The sequence below is a fragment of the Trachurus japonicus genome, chromosome 12 (genome assembly GCF_045865225.1).
Source record: "Trachurus japonicus isolate A0001 chromosome 12, Traja_1.0".
Classification (NCBI taxonomy): domain Eukaryota; kingdom Metazoa; phylum Chordata; class Actinopteri; order Carangiformes; family Carangidae; genus Trachurus; species Trachurus japonicus.
In genome coordinates this window covers 28249008-28272938 of record NC_140918.1, presented here as the reverse complement: position 1 = coordinate 28272938, position 23931 = coordinate 28249008, and the positions used below count along the sequence as shown (strand labels likewise).

At 41.7% G+C, this 23931-nt stretch overlaps 1 protein-coding gene across 1 annotated transcript; it reads left to right on the top strand.

Moving 5' to 3' along the window:
* The first annotated feature begins 877 nt into the window (after positions 1 to 877).
* On the top strand, positions 878 to 22407 carry lmnb1 (lamin B1). The gene is made up of 11 exons (XM_085794138.1): positions 878 to 1371; positions 10974 to 11130; positions 11885 to 12010; positions 12154 to 12324; positions 14071 to 14196; positions 15311 to 15531; positions 15617 to 15845; positions 16216 to 16320; positions 18142 to 18261; positions 20032 to 20157; positions 21422 to 22407. The coding sequence occupies exons 1-11, from the start codon at positions 1016 to 1018 to the stop codon at positions 21461 to 21463; spliced, it is 1779 nt and encodes a 592-aa protein (XP_085650264.1). The 5' UTR covers positions 878 to 1015; the 3' UTR covers positions 21464 to 22407.
* The last annotated feature ends 1524 nt before the right edge of the window (positions 22408 to 23931 follow it).

Genomic DNA, 23931 nt, shown 5'->3' with positions numbered 1-23931 from the left:
TTGTCTTGCATTCATGTGAAATACTGCAGTGATTATTGTTTGTGACAAATGCTAATGCTTCATTTCACCTTTGTTTTATTTCTGAACTGTTGGGGTTTTAACCATGCTAGTCTGTCTCTATGCATGTTAAACCTTTTTCAATAGTGAACAGAGCCTGGTGGGACAAATATCTGAATTACAGTAACACAATGGACAAGAATGTTTCATAATGACAAAGACGGTTTATAAACCTGACAAGTACAAACATTTAATATCATGTAATTCATAATTTATGTATAATACATTTTACAAGTTGCCCTGATTAAGTAGTGAATAGTGCACTGTGTTGGTGTACTGCAACAACAACAACAAAAACAACAACAAAATAGTTATAGCTATATAATTATAAATAGCCTATCTATAAATATAAAAAAAAACATTGAAAAAGTAATGTCAAGAGTCTTAAAAGAGCACTTAGTTTACATCTTCTTTATGATGTATGAACATTATGATTATTATTATGGTTATTATGATGATGATGATGATGATGATTATTGTGTGGGTATCATTGGTTGAGGAACATGGATTTTGGATTTGGATTCAGCCGTTATGGGAAAACTTCAGGCGGCGCTTGATAACGACGCCGGAACCGCACGGTGTCAACAAACGGGCTAAACCCCGAGCCGCTAAACCCGGGGTATGTAGAGCATGAAGCAAACTGACTCCGCCTGTCCGGCAAACGTCGGTCAGCATTACAAGCGAACCCGAAAAGTTAAAGTTGAAAGACGCATTGCGTCGAGCGACGCCATTGGCTCGATGTACACATCGTAAAATTTTCAATGAGCCGCCATATTAGGAAGCCAAACCCCTCTTTCATTCGGTCAAGAAAAGACAGGATACACTTCCAGGGGAGGTTTCGGAAGTGCCGGTTGTAGCTGAGCGCGCGAATCTAAATCGTTACATCAGCAGACGCGGTGTCCCGGTTCGGCTCAGTCTCCGTCTTCCACCCGGGATAATTATCTCCTCCTCCTCCACAATGGCGACCGCGGCTGCAACTCCGACCGGCCAGAGGAGCACGTGCGGCAGCAGCACACCGCTGAGCCCGACCAGGATCACCAGGCTGCAGGAGAAGCAGCAGCTGCGGGACCTCAACGACCGCCTGGCCACCTACATCGACAAGGTCCGCAGCTTGGAGTCGGAGAACGACGTGTTGCACCTGCAGATCAACGAGAAGGAAGAGGTGAGGAGCCGCGAGGTGACCGCGCTCAAAGCCCTGTACGAGACCGAGCTAGCCGACGCCAGGAGGAGTCTGGATGATTCCTCCAAGGAGCGGGCCTGGCTGCAGATCGAGCTGGGAAAGATCAAGTCCGAGCATGAGCAGCTGCTGCAGAAGTAAGTCTCTTAACTGTTTTATTGTAGCTACATTGTCGGACACGCACAGGACGTCCTGTGTTTGTCTTTGCTCTGAATGCTGACTTTGATTTTCGAGCCACTGTTGCAACATGACGCACGGAAGTTCATCCCCGGGATTACGTTTCCCCGTCGGGTGGGAGCGTCACTCGGACTCGGCCTATCGAGAAGCATTCTTCATTTCTATTTGATAAGCACGTTTTACTTTACTTTACTGTTCACTAAGTCGTTATATGGCTCTGTAGAAAGCTCTGTAGTCTATAGTTTGTACATCCCGTCATATTTATTTAGGAATAGTAGGCTAGTAGACAATAGTGGGTGGGCGTAACGGCCGGTATTGTTTGTTTTGCTGTGAAGAAATAACTGTCAGGCGTTTTTTTTTTTTTTTTTTTTTACAAGACAATGGAATTTAATTTAAAAGAATCCAAGTCATGGCTGATTCTTCATAATGAAACAGAAAGCACGGGGTATTTAAATAATGAACCAGTGGTTTCATTAGACTGGACCAGTGATGCCTTCAGGGTCTAACGTCAGGGTCTGTTCAGAACAAAAGGCTCAAACACCGGCACAGACCTGAAGTGTCCTTTATTCCAGGAGGAAACTGGCCAAATGAATGGAAAAAGAAAGAGAAAGGCTTTTCTCCTGGTTGGAGTGGTGCACAAAAAAAAGAAACAGGTCAAATATGTAAATAACGCGATTTTCATATCTAAATTGGATGTTTGTTGGGTTTTGTGGTCATTTGTGTGGACAGCACACATGTATTTACAAACATACGTCTATGTATACTCGTAGACTTCTCATGTATCCACGAGGAACTGACGGCAGCAGGTGTCTGTCACAGCTGTTAAAATACATCAGTAGATGGTGTGGAGTCAAAGTCTCGGATTTTAATCATTAGTTTAATTGAAGACTTACAAAGGTGTTACCAAGTAGACCATAAATACACAAATAAATAAATAACTCATTTTTATTACACAGAAGCTGGACTTAACACACTCTAGACAACCTACATAGCTGGATTTGGGTGTTGATATCAGTTTGTAATCTGACCTTGGTGCCAGGCTTCTTTTTGTGCAATATACTTTTATATGGCACACCATTTTATTATTGTGTGTTTTTCTGGTTGTGAGTGACTGTGCTTGTAATTTCGACATCTATCTATCTATCTATCTATCTATCTATCTATCTATCTATCTATCTATCTATCTAGAAATTTCCACCTGGGCTGAGGAAAACTGCACCAAAAAAAAATGTTATTGCGATTATTTGGCAGATATTGCTTTCGGTTTTTCACTGAAAAAAAAAAGTTTATGTGATTTTGGTTAGGTCTTGCACCAAAGACACTCCATGTCCCCCCAGAGAATATGATACATAGAGCAGGCTGTCTCTTTATGGTTTTAACACAACACTGCCTCATAAACTATTAACATTGAAGTGTATTCCATTTTAATGTGGTCTGCCATTTCTTAAAGTTGTTATTTGTTGAGAGTATATTAATGAAGGCAGACCACAGGCTCATGTTGGTCTTGAACAGAAGCAGTGAGCAGCTGCTTGGTTCATGCAGACGAGGAGCAGCGCTCTGATTAAATGTGCTTTAAATATACTAAACACAAAAATAATGACTTGTGTAAGTAATGTAATCTGAACGTAGATGTATTTAATGGTGGCAGTAGATCTTCAGGTTTCCTGGACTGGTGAAGTTGGTGCGACTGCGACATCTCCAGGACATGTGTCCCAGTTCGACAGCTGTTTCCAGCAGCTGCATCAACGCTGCTGGCTGCAGTGAACAATGCACGAGTCATTGGAAAACCTATATGATGTTTATTCAACCAGTAACAGTGTTTGGCCTGTTGAAGCTGCCCGTCACTAGTTTAGTGTAGGTGAGGAATAATGAGCTCTATTTACAGGCTCTCGGCACCCACTCAGTGGCTCCACTTCCTGGGGTCCTGAGCTCCACTCCCACCACATATGAAGCTGATTGGCTTCATTGGAAAGGGGAAGAGTCCGGTCTGGAGCCGTTTTCTGCCTTTATATAACTTCTGTTGTGATTTGGCGCTTTATTAAAAAAAAAAAAAAGAGCTGGCAGAGAGACAGGAGGAGATTCTTTCCTTCTGGTTGCAGGTCATGTCCTGTTGAAGGCTGCAGCGCTTCATCTCATCTCTACTGAAGCATAGAAGCTGTTTGTTCTCAGCAGGGTGGACCAGGGAGTTGGAGCTCTGCTATTTTTATGGTGTTGGTTTTTTTTTACCTAACCATCATGAGATGCTTCTTGTGTGACACCTTGGTGATGAGAAACCTTTCTATAGGCGTCAACTAGGACTAAAGCAGCTGAGCACTGACAGGAGACAGGAGGACACTTCTCAACACTGACAGACTCCAGCTGCTTTCTTGTCTTTCGTTCCTTTCTGCTCCTTCTCCTTTTCTTCATGTGTTCAATACTCATTTCACTTCATTACACATAACTTTATTTATGCATATGTTTTGACTTCTTTGTATGTGTGGATTACTGGGGTTGTTAACCGACATCTGGTGAAGATTTCATGTCAATAGCTGCAGTAGAAATGTATTTACTGAGAAAAATGTTGACGCGTTCGATGCTTATTTCCCAGATTAATTTATTTTAAAGGTATTTTGGTAGCCTACTAGCTCAGGGTCCAACGTTAAGGTTTTTTCGTACTTGCCCTGTTGGGCAAGTACTTTTCAAATCTACTTGCCCCATCTAAATTCTTACTTGCCCTGCCTAGGTTTTTTTTTCTGGTTGTGTGGTGCATACTTTCGCTCATGACTTATATCTTACTAAAATCCTTCCTGTTGACTATACACAACACTACACAACACTTCTTTCTTCAGAAAGCAGTATTTATTATTATCTATAATTGCATTTAAATGGCAATCATTGCAGAGTTTGCAGACATGTAAAATTAACTGCTATTTCACATTATTTGACCAGTAGCAGTTACACCCTCCATGCCCTATCTGAACAGGCGAGCCACCTGTTTAATGCCCGATCACAGTTGAAATCTTGAACTGAAGGGCCTTTTAACGGCTAAAAACATTAACCTGGACAACATTTTAACAGATAGCTGGCTCCTCCAATCAGATTTTATTCTTTTCATTGCATTCACATGCTGCAGTGGACAATTTAGCTTCAGTATTAATGCAGTATCTAAAAAAATATATATATATTAGAAAAGACCAATTTAAAAAATAATTTTTAATATGAAAATGTTCATGTCCATCTATATGCTCTCAATACTTGGTTGGGGCCATTTGACTTGAACTACTGGAAATAGCCTAGACTTTTCCATGTTACTCTAGTTTATTGAGTTGCCCCTGTAAAACTCAAGGATGTGGGACATTGAAACAACAGTGACAGGCAAACAGCCAATCATGTGTGTCAAACTCAATTTAGTTCAGGGGTAACAAACAGCACAATTTGATCTCAAGTAGGCCTAACCAGTAAAACAATAGCATGATAGCCTATACATATATTTAAAAATTTTTATTTTTCCTCTGTTTTAGTACATTATTAAGATGTTTACAGTTAATGAACTATCCTTTTACAAAACATATTATGAACCACCTGAAATTTCTTGATAAAAATATGTGCAATTTAAAATTTTCACACTTGCTGAGGGCCGGATTGGACCCACTGTTGGGCCGGTTTTGGCCCGCGGGCCGCATGTTTCACACCCCTGGTTGAAGCGCCGTCTCCACGTGTGTTTATTGACAACAGGATTATAACCTAAAAAGGGCACGTTAGCTCGTCGGTAACTAAACGGTAACGGGTGACTGTTGCGTGCGTCTGCCCCGAGTCTCAAACAGCGGCAGCGTTAATGAAGCAGCGTCAGGCCGCTCACCGTCAGTGAAATGCTCGGTGAAATCGCCGATTAAATACGGCGAGCCGTGAGTGACGTACAGCCTATCTCACCTGGTAGAGCACCCGCTGCAGCGACCCAGCTCGATCCCACCTGACAGTGCCTTTGCTCCGCGTCAACCCCCCCTCTCACTCTCTCCCTCTCCCCCCGTCTCTCTCCAGCTGTCCTTTCAAAATAAATGCATAAAAAGTCCAAAAATAAAAAATGATAAAATCTGAGTCGGTGCTTGCTCGACCGGGCAAGTCCGCGCAGGTTCTACCTGCCCGCCGGTAATTTTTACTTGCCCCGGGCAATCGGGCAACCGTTATTGTCGAACCCTGTAGCTTGGCTAACACCTCATCTCAATGTAGATTGAGATTCGGTCCGGGAACCACCCGTTCATTTTTTCGTATTTGATGCATGGTTTACGAAAGCCCAGAGCTGTTTATTGGGCGCTACGAATGTCTATCAATGTGTCTAGCCAATCGTATCAATCATACCCGATGACTACAGTAGGCCTGTAACGATACACCAAAGTCACGATTCGATTCGTATCTCGATTTCTGACCCACGGTTCGATATTCAATTCAACTATAATTTTTTAAGGTTAAAAAAAGAAGAGATTTTGGTAGCAAAAACTGGATTATTTATTATAACAACAATATAACAATAACAATTATAACTTCACCCAAATAGTTGACCAAGCACTGGTCGACCAAAAAAACATTAGCCAACCAAAATCTGCCGTGAGCCCTAATTATAGCAATAATAAATTAAAAACAAAGAAACTATTCTCTTTTCTCAAACAAAATACTGTTAAAAATAAACAGAACTTAACTCCATTGTGGACAGGGCCGTAGCCAGGATTTTTGAAATACCGAGGTCATTTAGTCGTGGTGTGCGGGGGGGGGGGGGGGGGGGGGGGGGGGGGTGCGGCTGTCAGAAATTTGGGGCAATTTTATATTAAAAGGCTTCAATCTGGTGCACTTTGACAGATAAAAACTACACACATCATATTAGATTAATCCCATTTTTATGATATTATCATCACTAGTGATCATCCAGAGAAGACCCAACTTCACTGAATTCTGATGAGAACACACCATCTATTACAAACAGGAGACTAGCTCCTCACACTCGTAGCAGCCACAGAGTAGCAAAAATATTATATTATAAAGTTTAATTCCAGCTCGAAAAAAAAGTCTGAAATGCAATGTGAAGGTCCTGGTTGTTAACATAAAGATGAACAGGTTTCTAGGGTGAAGTGTGCCTTTTTTTTACCATAGCTATAGCCTACTATTTTTGGGGTGACTTCCTTCTGGAGCGTCAGCTGTGTTCCTCACTTTGAAACAGGCCCAGGAAGTTTGTTTGCTTTTCCTTATAGTTAGCACAAACATACATCTGACTGCTCCTTTTTGAAGCAAATTTTGTTTTGTGTTATAATTGGTTATTCACGTTGTTTAGCTATGTAGTATTTCACATTTCTATGCATATTTTTTATTTGTAAAATATTGGTGTCAAACTTCATTTCAGTTGTATGGTCTTCTTTGAATGGGAAAATATGAAGAGGTCTAGGTGAAATCAAAATGAGCCAAAAACAGTTGTATTTGGATGGAGTGAATATTATGACACAGGCTATTAGTGAAATATAATTAGTTTTCCAAAGGTCAAATTCCACCTGGACATCTCTGATAATAGCCTACTGTAAAACAGCTGCAAAATTGCTCAAGTTCATTTTTTTTAGCATCTACTTTTACACAGTTAGCCTACACATTACTTATTCATTTGCCTGATATCCCATGATTCAAAGGTAGATTTTACTCTAATGTTTAGTTTTGTTTTGTTTTTTACTAGGCAGAGATGAAAAATTTACATTTTCTACTGTACTCCAGACATGTCTGTAGTAATCTCACAGGTCTTAGCTTTCTTTAAATAAATAAATAAAAAAGACTGAAATAAAACTAATGGTTGCCTAAAGATTTTACACCATATGCTCTTTGTTAAATCTGTCCAAATTTTTTTAGAAACAATTTCACAGTCTTTGCTGTTTGTGAAATTTTGTGCTCGTGCACCACATATGCTCACATCTTTGGCATCTCCTGGGGGCTAAGCCCCCCCGTCCTTAAAACTTAGTGACGCCCCTGTCTGTAAACATAAAATGTATCGTGTCACTGTGCTTTTCACATAATGTTGATGGAAGAATGGACAGTGCAGTAGATGCCCCCTCAGTATATTATCTGCAGGAAAGAGGTCTCTGCTCTCCCCCACTTACTGTAGCTCAACTAGTGCATAGTGCAGGACACAGACAGTAAACGGCGCTGAATTGACGCTATTAAACAGCTGTTTTCTCCGCATACATGAGGACCCGTCCCTAAATAATACAGCGGTTCAAGTGCACGTACTGTATGTACGAAACTTTTACAGTGTAACAACTGGTTGGAAAGAGCAGTTTATCTAGAGCCAACTCACTCAGTAGCCTTCTCCTCCATGCACGCAGGCTCCGCGACGCGCTGTGTCACTTGCTTTTTCCGAATGAATCGCCTTTTTTCAGGCGACCAGTAAACAAACACCAGCGTACGTGAGGGCGTCAATAAACAATAGCATTATAGGCCTACCGGAATTGTTGTTTGGACAAGAGAGGAGTCACTCAGTCACCTTCCATCTGTCCTCCCTAATAGGCTACTTTCACCGCACTTTTTTTTTTTTTTTTTTAATTTCATTCATTAGGCCGAAAAAAATACCGAGGTCATGACCTCGGTGTCCTCAATGGTAGCTACGGCCATGATTGTGGAGACTATTTAAGTTTAGGAAACAAACTTGCCATCTGTGCCATATCCCAGGGGGCAAAGCAAAAAAACAGCCACGGAGCATTGGAATGGGTGTGTCGCGGTTCTGCCATTTCATTGGCAACACAGGTTCGTGTCTTAGAGTGTGGTGCTTTTGGTTTCGACACGTGTATCGTTACAGGCCTACCGATGACGTATGCAGAGTGACAGAAATCTGATGATGAAACGTTGCCCTTTTTTGAAAATAAACTTGCGGTCTAAACTACTTCAAACACTTTCTAACGCTGCATCGACAGGTAAAGCATCTGCCGCCATGTTGGATCGACAAGCTATCACAAGCTATTCGGTGTGTCGTCATCGTCTTGCTGCCCCCTCCTCCTTCTGTGATTGGCTCCCTCATTGAGGGGAAAATTGGGTCCATGGTTTCCAGGCTGACTTGCAGAGCGAATAAAATCGCGTGCAAAGCAGCATGGGTAAACCCAGGCGAGGGTTTTGGGGCATTTTTTTGCCTTTATTTGATGGGACAGTGCAGAGAGGAAGGAAAGTAGGGAATGAGATGCGCTAAAGATCGTCTTGGTTGGGAGTCAAACCAGCGATCAGCGCTTCAGGTACATGGGACGTACTCTATAATCACTGGACCAACAAACACCCACCAAGTCCTGATATTTAAAATCTTTTTCACTTAAAATGCAAACACATCCCACTGAGACTATGAGCCATGCACAGCCACCACATGAGCCATTCTCCATCTGCTCTCTTCAGCGTTTTGTAGTAAAAACCGTGGCTTCATGTTGAGGTCATAAAGTCTTAATATTTATTCACTCTAAAACATCTTCTTGGCAGCGTCTCCTTTCCAGTGTGGGGGTGTAGAGGGACCAGTCCAACAGGACTGGCTGCTCACTGATCTGATGAAGCTGTGCGATAACTTATTGTGTGTAAAGAGGAATGTCAGCAGTTGCGTGTTAGCTGGGACCGTCCCTGTGGAGGCAGCGTCCTCAGGCCCTGTGCTGTTTCTCAGTAAAATGTTAGAAAGCAAACACACCACACCGCATTCCACTCATACTTGATGCACTTTACTGTTCTCACCCATCACCCACCCGTCATAACCCAAGGCAGACCATGTGAAAATAACTTGGCTTCGGTCTCAGCAGAGCTTCTCTTACATATGAGATGTGTGTATAGTTTTAACATCTGTTTATAATAGAAGCACTCAGATATAAATAAGGCATTAATTTGTATTTGCATAATATAAACAAACTCTTCTAATCACAGTTCCTCAGTGTTTGTCATCCCTCTGTGGCCAGCAGAGGGCCCTGTTGACTGCAGACTGGGCTGACCAGGGTCAAGCGGCAACAGGGACACTCTTTGTTTCAGCTGAAAGGTGTTCCCAGTATTTGGAGGGAGTGAGTGGTCTGTGATGTGTAAGTGTGGCTGGTGAACATGTTTTCTAGTTCAGAGCTGCAGTAAGAAGAAGCCTCCTGATAGAGACAGACAGGGGACAGTGTCTCTGTCATTACCTGGATAAATAAAGGACTCACTGTTCTCCACCACCAGACACCACATCAGCTCCATCAGCCCAAAGTGAAAGGTTACCTTCCCTCAACTGAAAATGTTGTTTCTCTACTTTGCTTACTTTCTTATTCACACACACACCCTACTCTACTCTATGATAACAGGAGAGAAGTAAATGTTCACAAAGAGTGCTGAGTTCTTGAAAAGATCCAGTCAGAGTCTGTCACATTAGGTTCAAGCGGTTGTTCCAAAACTTTTCCGACTGGGGGCCCGCTTGAAAGTCTCACAAATGTTTGCGGCTCACCTCTGACCCCATTAACAATACAGAGAGAGGCCTCGTAATGTGTTCTCACAGCACTTTTTAAATTTAAATGTAAACATTCAAGAGTGAACTGAAAGCAGGAGAAACATGTAGGAAGCTCCGTAGTCACTCAGATGTTTAAAGAGGAGCTGTGAGAGATTTGCACCTTAATTAAACAGCTTTGGACTAAGACCAACCCGCTGTCTCAGATCTTGTCTCGCGAGAAACATGGACTGCTGTACGGCACTACGATGCAAACACGCCCGGTAATCTGTAATCTCCTGTAAATGTTACCCACCCATAGACATCGCCCCATGGATTGCCTTCTCGCCGGCTTCGTTGAAAACAAATGCACATGGCCAGAGAGGGAGGGGAGGAGGGTTAGCTGTGAGTTTTCACGGCAGTGTTCTAAAATATGCACTCTGACACTAACTGTAGGGGAAGCTCTGTGAGGAAAAAAGTGACCAATACAGAAAAAATATAACCGACTTGCATAGTTCCCTTTAAGGCATTGCGGAGTCTGACCATGAACACCCTGCAAGTTATAGGAGCTAAGACAAAAAGTGATACAATCATCCCAGGTCTCTTTTTTTTTTTTTTCACAAAAATCCTACTATTTTGAAAATGATTTGATGGCCCACAGGTTGGGAATCACTGGGTTATGATGATGATGAGGGAGCAGCTGGTGAAGCACTACTTTGTAAAATACTGTCATAGAAAAGGTTATATATGAAAATCATTGTGTATTACAGTTGTTTTACTCTCTTATGACAGTGATTTGTTTAAACAATGATGTTGAAGTTTGCCACTCAAGGATGTTGACTGAAAACATGAGAGAAAATAAGGACTTATTGGTTTTTAATTGATAGATATTGTTGAAGTATCAAAGTACTGATCAGAGAACTGTTAAAGTAACAGATTAGCAGCATTGACAGAAGTAGAACAAAGCCCAACCCTATCAGATGTGGCCATGCAGCCACTACTGTAGAACATGCATTCCTCTTGGTGCTCTGTAATCCGTAACACGGTCTCTCTGTGTGTCTTGTGGTCTGAACTCTCACCAGCAGGGGTCACCGTCACACAGTCAGACTCACCTTATCTTATCTTATCTTCTCTCCCTCCTTCCAGCTACAACAAGAGGGACCTGGAGGCAGCAGGAGCCCAGGCCAGGGCCAAGGACCTGGAGGCTCAGCTCAACTCTAAAGACGCCATGATGGCGACCGCGCTATCTGAGAAGAGAGCCCTGGAGGCCCGACTGGCCGACCTGCAGGAGCAGCTGCAGGAGGTACAGCTGCTGTCACCTGGCTGGACAGATGTTTAAAGGGATAGTTCAACATTTTTGGCAAATTCTCCTATTGCCATAATCCCTATAGTCATAGCAGTAGGTTCATTACCTTTAATTATCGGTGCATGTTGTTTTGAGATTGAGGCAGAGATGTGAGCTGCTCAGTGAACACAATAGAGGTGAATGGTACAGATCCCCTGTCCCTCATCAAACTCATCAAATCCACAATCCAACTACTCCAAAATGCTCTTGTGGACAAGTTGTGACCTGCACATTCACCACGCTATGAAATGATAATGTAACATTACAAGATAAAGTTGTTTTTGAGGCAAATGCATTGCCAGAACTACATTCCAGACAGAGTATTTGCTTCATATATACATTATTATTTCATAGCGTGGCGAATGTGCAGATCGTAAATTCTTCACAAGAGCATTTTGGTGTTGTTGGATTGTGTGGGGGAAAGGCAAAATTACCGTTTCGTAAGCAGCTTGCGTCTCTGCCCCGCTGATCTGAAAACAGCTTGCACCGATAATTAAAGGTAATGAAGCTAACCTAATCCTAAAACTAAAGGGAATATGGCAATAGGAGAATTTGCCAATATGTTGAACTATCCCTTTAACTTTTCACCTGCCCTATTTGTCAGTCATGTGATCATCCTTACCAAAAACAAGTTTATCATTGAATATTAGCTCCTTTTGATTTGCTTCTTTGTGAATGTGTTTTCAAATCACTTCCTGTTCTGTGTCGTTAGCTGGACAGCAGCCTCACTCAGACCAAGAAGCACCTCGCAGATGAGATGCTCCTGCGCGTCGACTTGGAAAACCGCTGCCAGAGCCTGAGCGAGGATGCGGATTTCCGTAAGAACATGCACGAGGAGGTGAGAGTTGTTTTTGATCAAGTAGAAGTAGATGAGACTGTGGAGCCAAGTTACCAAACTGGTGAAACACAATCATAAAAGAAAAAAAAAGTGAGTTAACAGGACAGGATCAGACCTGAGAACTGTGTGTGTGTGTGTCACAGGAAGTGAAGGAGGCCCGGCAGCGCTACGAGAGCCGCCTGGTGGAGGTGGACTCTGGACGGAAAGAGGAGTACGAGTACAAACTGTCTCAGGCTCTCACTGACATGAGGACTCAGAACGAGGAGCAGATCAAGATCTACAAGGACAACATGGAGAGCACCTACGTGACCAAAGTATGAACACACACACACACACACACACACACATTGACACACACACACTAACCATGTTTCCATCCACTTGTCGATCGAATTATCTGAAGATCGATAAAAATAAAAATGCGAATAATGTCGGTTCAAGTGCGTTTCCATCTCAGGCTTTTAAATCGAATAAAAAGCCGTGTGTAATGATGTCATGTGCTGTTTTGCGAACATATTGCTGTATTGAATTGTTTTCTTGCATTTTAAGCCGTTTCCATTCATTTTTCTACTAAATCGCAAAATAGAACGACATCCATCCTTGATCTTTAACCGACTATCTGAGGTCAGGCTGCGCACAGGCCCAGTGTGACGAGCCTGTTATCAGAAGATTTAAATTTTAGTTTTAATTCAGATGAGATGCACTGCGTGTTAAATCCTACAGACAGTGGAGGGACATGTCACCTTAGTGAACGGCAGCTCTTCAAACTGTTCTGGGAGACCGTGACACTTCACATCAAGCCTGTCTGTCACCTGTTCACCTGCATCTTTGTTTACTCCTACCGTGTCTTTGAACAGCTGGAATAGGTAGTGGAATCGACATAAAATATGATCACAACTCACATTTATCCGAAAGAACTGTTTCCATCAGAATTTCTTGCACAAACTTTGTATCGAACAAGAGAAAATCCAAGGAGATCGACCGTATTAACTGGATGGTGTGGATGGAAACATGGTTACTGTTCCTCTCTCTCTTTCAGTGCCCGTTCTCCATTCACATCACATTTCACTAGAAAACGCCCAGTAAATGCAACATGATATTGTAACTTATGAGTCAAGATGAGCGATTACACAACCGTGGTGTGAAGTGTAGTTTGTGCAAAGACACTCGACAATAGACCCTTACTGTATGTAACTCCAACACCACAGACAGATGCAGGAACATGGTTGTAAAGGTTCGACAATCACCAAACAGAGAACTGGAATCAGATCAGTCAGCCTGAGGACGGAGCCACTGCTCAGGACTGATGGTGACGGCACCTCAGCATCTCTGCTTCTAAAATACACACCTGTCTGAAACAGCATCTGTTCACATAGTTTGTGTTTTAAAACTCCTTTATATTTACAATATTAATCATCACTGTCTGACATGTTGTGCACTGGTCTGTGTTTTGTTCTTATAACACCGGAAAGCAGATAGCGCTGCTTCAAAATACGTCTTTGGCTGTTGTTTATTAATAGTTGCAGACTCGTATTGAATCAGGAAAATCTGACAGTGGAGGTGTGAAGTGAGTTGTGTTGCAGTTTCATGTGTGAAGTTGTGGTTTGATGCTCTTCAGCCACTTTTAGATCGAACTGTGTTTTGAAAATATTGTTTATCATGTTGCTGTCTAAGGATAAAGTCACAGCATTGTTTTCTTTTTCCTTTTTCATTCAGCTTCTTGGTAGAGTAACGTGTGATTATTATTGTTAAAACATGAAGGAGAGAAAAAAAACCAGGACAGGATCAGATCAAGTAAACATAAATATTCAGCAGCAGTCAACCCATCAGAGAAACAAGTGGACGCCACAATGAATTATTGAAGTCATGTTTCATCGGTGTGTGAAGCTGTTTGTAAGACACAGGGCAAAACACCAGGTTACTAAGTTGACAACATGCCAAGCAACACGTAGCTGACTTCCTGTGTGTCAGGAAGTCGGCGTCTCTGCTCAGTTCCTCTTTGAAGCGCGATGAGAGGGAGACGGTGTTGATGTTTTCTGACTGGACTCGTCTGTCTCCAGCTGGAGGACCTGCAGCGTCTGTCGGAGATGAACGGAGCCTCAGCCAGCATGGCCCGCAACGACCTGCGGGAGTCCAGCCAGAGGATGGAGAGCCTGAGCAGCCAGCTGGCAGAGCTGCAGAAGGAGGTGGGCTTTTTTTTTATCTTGCATAATAACTTTTTATTTGATGACAAAGTAAGAGTTGGTTTGCAAAAGTGAAAACTTGACCTGGATGGATGGAAAATCTGACCGAAGATTAGAGACATTTCACCAGATTAGTTCTGTTAGTTTAGTTTCCAGATTCTATGAGTTTTACTGTTCACCAGTGAAAATGAGGCAGGTTTATTAAAGCAGACCAACGCGGTCAAGATGTGATGTAGGTCTGTAGCACAGGAAGTCCACTTTCAAGTTTTTACAGCTCTGCAAACACCCAAGCTGCTTCACACTAAAAGTTGCTGAACTAAAAGTTCAGCTACTGACAGAATTTGCACCAATTTGGGCAAGTCCAACATACCTGTGCATTATTTGTTTATTTATTTATTATTTTTAAAACTGCACGTAAGCCTTTTTTCTACTTTTTGAGTTGATGTGGTGCTACAAATGAAATTTAGTTGTTTTTATATGCAATGACAATAAATCTATCTAAATTCAAAGTTATAGAAAAACTAATTGTTTAGGTTTGTGCCAGGGTCAAACTATAGTGCAAAAATAATGAACTAATGAACTCTTTTGTGATACTTATACTACATGAAAAATTTTAATTTTCAAGATTCTTCAGAAGCTCAAACAGATTCTCAGTAGTGTTTAGAATGACATCCTAACGGAGCAAGCACTCATACCTCTGCATCATCACTTCAGTTCTCACATTCCAAATCAATATTTCATTGAGATGGTAATAAATCACTGATGAATCTTTGTAGTTTATATAATTAACACGTTATCGTCCAACGTGATCTTACAGTTTAGATTTCATCATATGCCAAGAAGGTAGACACCCCCCAGCCTGACTAATGCATGATGCTGTAAACAATGAGGTATCATATTAAAATACAGATATGACCAATAATTAGTATCAAAGTGGGGGAATTGTGAATGAAGCCCATCGCAGTTAAACTCTTGTAGATCAGCTGATAATGTGACTGTGAAACTGTTTGCACCGAATCATTTTCATCTCACAGCTCTGTCAGACATTCCCATGTATTCCTGGACTGTAGCTGTGACATCATAGCCCTCTAACTCTGTCGTCCTCGTCTACACTCAGACCCGTGGATGGCGTGATCGTATATCAGAGCTGGAGGCGGCGCTGGTTCAGGAGAAGGACATGAGCCGCAGGCTGCTGTCCGAGAAGGACCGGGAGGTGGCTGAGATCCAGGCCAAGATGCAGCACCAGCTGAATGAGTACGAACAGCTGCTGGACGTGAAACTGGCTCTGGACATGGAGATCAACGCCTACCGCAAGCTCCTGGAGGGAGAAGAAGAAAGGTGCTCATCGAGTAAAATCTGTTTCCTGAGTTTGTCACAGTTAGAGAAGAGTTTCATGATCTAACTGTGTGGTTTCCTCCTCCAGACTGAACCTGTCTCCCAGTCCCTCCTCCCGCGTCACCGTCTCCAGAGCCTCCTCCAGCAGCCGCAGCGTGCAGACCAGCAGGGGGAAGAGAAAGCGCGTGGAGGTGGAGGAGCAGGAAGCCAGCAGCTCCGTGTCCATCGCTCACTCGGCCTCGGCCACAGGACCCATCTGCATCAACGAGATCGACACCGACGGCAAATTCATCAGTCTCCAAAACACTGGAGACGAGGTGAGACTGGGGGTACAGATATTGGAATTAGTCACGATTTCAGTCGGGAATTAAAAGAAATTCCACTATGGAAAAAAAGAAAACAATATATAACTTTTGATTGCTGTGGGTCTGTTTCAGACAAACATGTTACTTGAAGTCTGGAGATTATTATTTGTGGTAGAAGCATCTCTTTGGTACCGGAGCGCTTCATTTATAAAACTATATAGTCCCAGGTTTTGCATCAGTAAAATGTAACTCAATAACTCTTCAATTTGAATAGAAAAACTGTGTTTTTGTCAGTTCAGGTTTAAGTGCTGGAAGTCTTTTATTTTGACAGCTGTTGTCACAGTAGTAAGTAAGACTTGTTTATTCACTGTGTGTCTCCCAGGACCAGGCCATGGTGGGTTATGAGATGATTAAGACGACTGGAGAAGCCGCAGCCACCTACAAGTTCACACCCAAGTTCATCCTGAAGGCCGGACAGAAAGTCACAGTAAGAGTTTGAGAGAACTGTGTTTTTTTTTTTTTTTTAAGAGAAACTATGCAAGATTTTTCCCGTGGCTATGCTACATTTTAACCTTAATTAAAAAGCTCTGGAGTAATCGTGGTAGTTAAAGCAGATATCAGTGGAATGTTTTTGTTAATATAAGTCCTAAATAGTCCTATTTTCCGTCAGCAATCACTTACATGAAGTATTTCAGCCTAAACACGAGTCTCTCCGTCACTCTGCTCTGCTGTAACCCGAGGAGAAAATTTTCCTTGTGGGATACAAGTGTTATCCAATGAGGGGAGAGAACGGCATGAAGGGCTGTGTGTGCAGCCAAGGGATGCGCGTGAATGTGGTGACGTAGCACGAGGACCAATTGATGCCTGACAAGGGCGGGGGCTGCTAACTCATGGTGCGTTCAAGGAAACTCGTACTTTGTGTTTTTCCTTCCTGTGAAGTCATACCAGTTCGATCTGGTACGAGTTCACGGGTCGGAAGTTACGAGTGGCCGTTATAGGGAACTTTCACAGACAACAGGACGGTAAAAACACGAGCTACGGGTTACCTGGAACGCTACCAAGTCGTAGTTGTGACTTGAAGCTGTAACTTACGGTTTCAAAAGCCTGCCTTGAACACAGCATTAGCCGAAACGGCCGTGCCACTGATATCTGCTTTAACTAGATGACTTGTGACTTGTTACAAGTGAGAACGGAGGCTCTCGGTGTCCCGGTGTCCCAGCTCTCGTCTCTGCAGCACTGCGACACAAACGTGCTCCGTAACCCGCAATCTTTTGTTTATCACAGTTAAGACTACACAAACATACACGTCGTAACATTGTATATGTTTTATAAAGTTATACACAGCTCCATGTATTGATTTTTCGCCGGCTTTGTTGTAAACAAATGCACATGGCCAGGAGGAGGGTTAGCAACACAGGAAAATTGACCGGACTTGGATAGTTCCTCTTTAAAGCAACACAACAACAATAGTCATAAACAGTCTAATATTATGTTGAAATTATTTAAATGTTTTAAAATCTAAATGTCATATAAGATTCTTGGAGTTTCTCCTTTTCTCTGATGACCAGTCACTGCTGACCACTACCTGACTCTGTTTCATGCTGTAGTGGTTAATTGGTGTTGGCTGCTGAACATCTGGGGGCTGACATTGTCTGATTAAACATCCTGATCATGTCACCATGGAGTTCAAACAATATCCCACTGGTGGAATTTGATAAACGTGTTGCAGCATTAAAAAACACAGGCTAGTTTATTAGGTCAGCCCTGATAACAGCCTCATCCATCACTTGATCATGATCGGATCAAAACAATCACATTGCCCGCAGGTGGGAGATCCTTTAATAAGAGTAATGTGTAATATTAAATACACAGCTTGTTTCAGCTTTGGGTATAATACTTAATAACAATATTGGAATTTAATGAGTTTTGCATTCATAAGGTTTGAGATAAAGAAGTCTCAGTCAGGAGATTTGTACCGCTACATAGAGCTGAAGTATCAACATCATGACTGAGAGCAGCAGGGAGAGGTGGTTCAGTCAGCTAGTGTCACTTCCTTCATGTAAATGTTTCAAATGAAAACATGAGCTGAAGAGAAACTGTGTCCACACACAGAACCAACAGCAGTCTGTCTGTTGATGTGAAGACAGAGGGCGCCACTGTCCAGCCAGTGACATGAAACATGAGTTTCCTCTTTCTGCTGCTGTTTACTCTCTCAGTCTTGACCTGTGAGCAAACTCTCTGTGGACTCGGTCTGATTGTGAGAACCAACTGTCTAATGTTTGAACACTAACCCACCTGTGTGTTTCAGGTGTGGGCGTCTGATGCTGGTGTGAGCTCCAAGCCTCCCACAGACCTGGTCTGGAAGAACCAGGTCTCCTGGGCTTCAGGGGAGGACATCCATGTGGCGCTGATCAACCCTCAGGGAGAGGTGAGTCCACACACACACACACACACACACACACACACACACACACACACACACACACACACACACACACACACACACACACACACACACACACACACACACACACACACACACACACACACACACACACACACACACACACACACACACACACACACACACACACACGCACCATTCACCATCTCTGTGCTTTGCCACTGACCCATTGTGATTTGATGATGAACTCTGACAACGTTACAGGGGGAACTTTGTAATGTTGTTAGAGTTCCCGCTCTGACAAAGCTGCACAGTAATGAGTTAAAGGGATAGTTCACCCAAAATTGAAATTTCACTCATTATCTACTCCCCCTCATGTGGACTAAGGGCTGGGAGAAGTTTCAGAGTCCTCCGTGGCTTCTCTGAGTTACAGGGGGTCTTGGCATAGCAGTGCATGTCCATATAACGGTTGCAAATGGATACCAACTGTCTTCGTAACAAAAAGACACACCAAAAAAACATCCAAATACCTCCATGCTGCTCGTATGTAATGTCCGTCTTGTATTGAAGCCCCGAAATGCGAAGTCCCGAAAAAAATTAAATAAGTCTATTTTCAAGCTTGTTTGTAGCGGAAGCTCCTCTTCCCAGTTCGTCCAAATTTGACGAACCGGGAAGAGGAGCTTCGAGAAGCTTCCGCTACAAAACAAGCTTGAAATTTCAATTTTGGGTGAACTATCCCTTTAATCAGTCAACATCATATAAAGATTAAAGAAGTGAGTTTTATAAACGTTTGTCTTGAAGGAGGAAATGAGCAGAGTTGAAGAGAAAGTCTCTGGGCCCTTTTCCATTACACAGTTACAGCTCTACTCGACTTGGTTTTGGTCATGTTCCATTACGACTGAGTTCTTCATAGTTCCTCCTCAGTGTGGGCCGGATCGTCATAGCACGGCTGCTATGGTTGCTCCGTCTTGCTCCCTTTTTTGGATCCTCTCGTCAGCCCCTAACTCAGTCATCTGCACCTCGTCAACGGACCACAGCGTGGTTTTCCACACAGCATCATTTAACTCGCATGAAAGAATAACAACAGTCTCACTACAGAGTTTTTAAAAATAGCGGGTATGAGTCATGACTCTTTAGTGACGACACTAGGGGGTGCATGACATCTAGTGGACTAAACAAAGAACTCCTACTATAGCACCAAAACATTAAATTCACCATTGCAATATTCATATAATAAAAGATCGATACTTGGCGTCAGTATATCGATTATATCAAAATATTGCGATATATTGTTGTATTGATATTTTGTCACATCCCTATGAAAAAGGTAATGGTGACGCTAAGGTGGTATTTTTTTTACTAATAAATAAATAAATAAATAAACAACTTATACATTATTTCAAATGGGGTTTTCACAGTGTAAATGGTAAAATTCAAGAAAATCATTCATAACCCTGAATTAAAAACAGTTTTTAATAGTTTTGATAAAAAATAAAAATATGTACCCAAAATGCAATTGATAAATAGACTGTGCCTTTTTTTTTATTTTTTAAATGTGTTGGGCATTGGTAATGTGTCAGCGAGGTCAAAAAGTAGAAGAGATGCATGGAGTATAATGTTTGGGAGCCACTGGCCAAGGGTAACCAACATGGACAGCTTGTGTCACTTGAGGCTCCACATGTGTAGAGTGTTAAGAGTGTTGTAGAGTAAAGACTTGACTCTTTAGGGGTTGAACTGGGTTTGTGTCTGGTTGAAATAAATCAACAAGAGTGTGTGTGTGTGTGTGTGTTGCAGGAGGTGGCAAAGAGAACCACGTCATACAAGACGGCAATAGAAGAAGAGGAAGGTGACGAGGAGGATGATGATGATGATGATGATAATGGAGTGGAGGCCATCGAGGAAGACTTCGCCCTCCAGCAGGTGAGAGCACAGGTCACATTAGGGCTGGGAGATGTGGCCTCAAATCCATATCACGATATAGGTGGATGACGTGACATGGCAGTTTTGCTGTCTTCAGTGTCAAACATGTATGAATAAAAAATATATTTGCCAAACACCTTCTCAATATTGTGCAGAACATCATGCTTTATGTGAACATACTCAACATTTAAACAGTTCATCACTCATTCTTTCAGAATTTTCAACCAAACATGATTGTGGAATTAATTTCCACAAAAGTATAATGGATAACAGTTTAGTTATGATAAATTACTTTGATAAAGTGAGTAACTTAAGAGAGCTATAATCCATTTTCAGTTTATATACAATTATTTTCATGTCACACCATATGACGATTTTAGGCGCTAATAAAACAAATTGTCACATAAATTCTGATTCCAACTGAAAATCTAAAAACCGCATATGTTTCTATAGAGATGAGAGTTAGTAGAACAAAAGTCAACCATTTTCATGCTTGTTATTTGAAATTTTTGAAAAAACACTTTTTTCTGGTGTATATGTCACTGACCCATATATTGAGCAGTTAACCTCGATAAAGATAAATGGACGATAACTACTCCCCCCCCACACACACACACACACACATTGCTATAACTGCTGCATTTACAGAATTGCCACTTTAAAGGACTGTAAAACTACACTGGTTTAGGTGCTTGTCCATACAGCCGAGTCCTTCACAGTTCCTCCTCAGCGGGGACGGGGTCGTTATATCACGGTGGCTACGGCCATGTTGTCTCGCTCTCTTTTCTCTTTCCTTTCGTCAGCTCCAAACTCACTCGTCTACATCTCGTTAACTCAGGTGAAAGAATAACAACAGTCTCAGTACAGATCAGTGGGCGCTGCTGCCAGTAGTACACCATCTCTTTCCCTTCTTGTTACAGACTGGATGGGGTGGAGTCACGTGACTACACACGCTGTACACATACAGCGTCTTAAAGGAACAGTAACATAGCCTACCTACACACACAGCCAAAAACAAAAAAAATTATATATTTTTTAAAAACACTGCATAAACCGACATGGGCAGAATGGCGTCACTTATCGTTGTAAATTTCGGTATTGACAAATTTTCAGTTTATCACCCAGGTCTAGGTTACATCATCAGTTCAGTGGAGAGGATTCAAATCCAACTGCTGAATATGTATATATTAAACATACTGGTATCAGTGCTTTATGGGAAATAAGTCTAACTTAGTGTGGGTCTGTTGAATGTGTGTGTGTGCAGGGAGACCCTCGTGGAGCCAGAAGAGGCTGCTCCATCATGTGATGCTACTGCACCAACCAGCCACCACCACCACCACCACCACCACCTCCTCCTGAGCCCAGCCAGTCTGCTGCCAACTGTAATACTAGAACTATTTTTCTATCTTTTTGTAGTGTATTTCAATAAGATGTTTGGACTTTATTTTAACTTTTTATTTCTCATAAAAGTATAAGACAACTTTTGGTAGATGTATTTTTATCTGACAAACCAAAATAATCTGGTTATTGAACAGAGTTTGTATCGTAGCGCAGAACCTTTTTCTCCACTTTGGAAACGCAGCATGAAGCTGAACTCAAGGACAACAAGTCAAGTACTGTCTCATTTTTAAAATAGATTTCCTTTTTGTTGTTTTATATTTGATCTTAATTTTATTGTTGACTTAAAGGCCTTTGAATTACACAAGGTGTCATTAGTTTAGGAACCGGGCTGGTTTAGATCCGATTTTCAAATGGAGAGAAAACAAATCAAAGCACAAACACACTAAAACCTCTGCAGTGAGACGAGGTGATGTCAGATAATTTCCTCCAATCAGTGTGGACGAAATGTCAGCATCACATGATCTGGAAATCTCTTCTAGTATCTTTTTAAAAAGAAAAACTGAAGAACCATGATTGTATTTATAATGAAGTCAGAGGACAGTCGACATCTGATCTGGAGACACTACAGAAAATTTGATCAAGATTTAACAATAAAACTCATTTTCATGAGTGAACTTGTGCCATCAGAATAATTGGACAGACTCATCACATGGTCTTTACAGTGATGGCAGCAAACATGAGTTCCTCTCCACTGACTTTCAATAAGTGTTGCACCACTAATTAAGAAGTATTGATTGTATTCTTAACTTTTGATATTTGAAGTGTTTGAAGTTCTTTCTTGTGTTTGTGTATAACTATGCATGCCATGGCTGTAATCTTCATAGTTGAAAGATTAAATGTTTTCTTGTACTCGTGGTTTTGTGTTTTTTCCATTCATCAATCAGGAAGTCACAGATCACATCAGTATGTCTTTTTCACTGGGCAGCAACGTTGAAGAAAATGAACGAGTTGTGCATTCACTGTAAAAATGGTTATAGTCCAATTAAATCTCCAACATAAAAAATGAATCAATGAACAAGCTCCAGTAAAATATGACCTCACTATGTATGTGAGAGGAGATGACTGGGTCCATTCACAGCAACAAGATAATGTGCAAAAGGTTTATACCAGTGCAATTAGATTAGAATTTTGTGTGAGGAAAAAATAAATTGACTATCATTTTAAATAAAACAGAATAGCACTTTATGATGATGATAGCTTATAAAACAATATAAAAAAAAAAAAACACAGACAGCCTATAAATCAAACTGGAGCTCTCACTCTTCACTCTTGTGTGCATGAGCTTGTTTTTTATAGTCACTGGGGACTCATCATCTAAACTGACAATCAAGAAGTGTGATTTTAAATGTGACTGACTCTGAGTCAGTGATTAGTATAACAGTTTGTATGAAATAGTAATGGCTCTAGTTTCTTTACATAATATTTAAGAAAGTGTGGTGGTATACATCTATAGTTTATCTCATTTTGATCAGCTGGTCCTCCTACATAACAAACTGATCTCCTATCTGGAGTAACAGTATTGTTGTCTGGAGGGATATCTGCTCTGCATTTAATGACTCCAGTAGGGAATCATAACTGTATAAATGAAGCATTAGAACATTTGATCTTTACTTACTACTTAATTAATGTAATGTAATATAGTATGTTCCTGCAGACAGAGGCTGCAGTTTTCAGTTTTGATGCACCATCTCCACCCAACCAGTAGGAGCACCAGAAGCTCATTTCAGGACCTCAGGGTTCCTGGCACCCTAGTTATTAGCTTGTGTAAATCTGATTTCAGACAGATATCTAAAAGAAGAGACACAAGGATGACTCTGGGGACACATGGATCTCACACACACACACACACACACACACACACATATTGTACAATGATAAGAACAAGGAAAGTGACTGATCCCATCAACTATGTGCAACAGTGACACAGAGAGTCTTTCTATTTCATCCTACAGTCTTTTCATTCCACAGTCAGTCAGTCAGTCAGTGAACAGTCAGTCAGTCAGCAGGGTGCTTCAGAGTCAGTAGGTTAGTGTGGGACAAACAACAATGGAGTAAAAGAATGAAGTGAAACAGTGACTTTTGAACACATCTGTATTTTCCAAATCCAGTTCTCCTGTGCTTTAACTCAAAGTCAAAATCTGACAAACTGAATCTGATCTGAAATCTGAACAACTGTCAGTGGAACTGGAGTCACATCTGAGCAGAGGATCTATACTGACTGTCCACCTCCTGTTTCCTCTAATAGAATGGCTGTTACACACCGGTGTTGGGGGGTGTGGAATGTGGCAGACCCTCCACACCCGCACATGTAAACAACAGAGTAAGAGTAGTATAGTGAGTGAAGAGAAGTCCAGATCAGACGCTCACAGAGTG

Excerpts from the sequence above, each read along its gene's own strand:
- lmnb1 (XM_085794138.1), top strand. The coding sequence starts at position 1,016 with ATGGCGACCGCGGCTGCAACTCCGACCGGCCAGAGGAGCACGTGCGGC. Across the intron at positions 1,372-10,973 it reads CATGAGCAGCTGCTGCAGAA|CTACAACAAGAGGGACCTGG; the intron begins GTAAGTCTCTTA and ends CCCTCCTTCCAG. Across the intron at positions 15,532-15,616 it reads CTGGAGGGAGAAGAAGAAAG|ACTGAACCTGTCTCCCAGTC; the intron begins GTGCTCATCGAG and ends TTCCTCCTCCAG.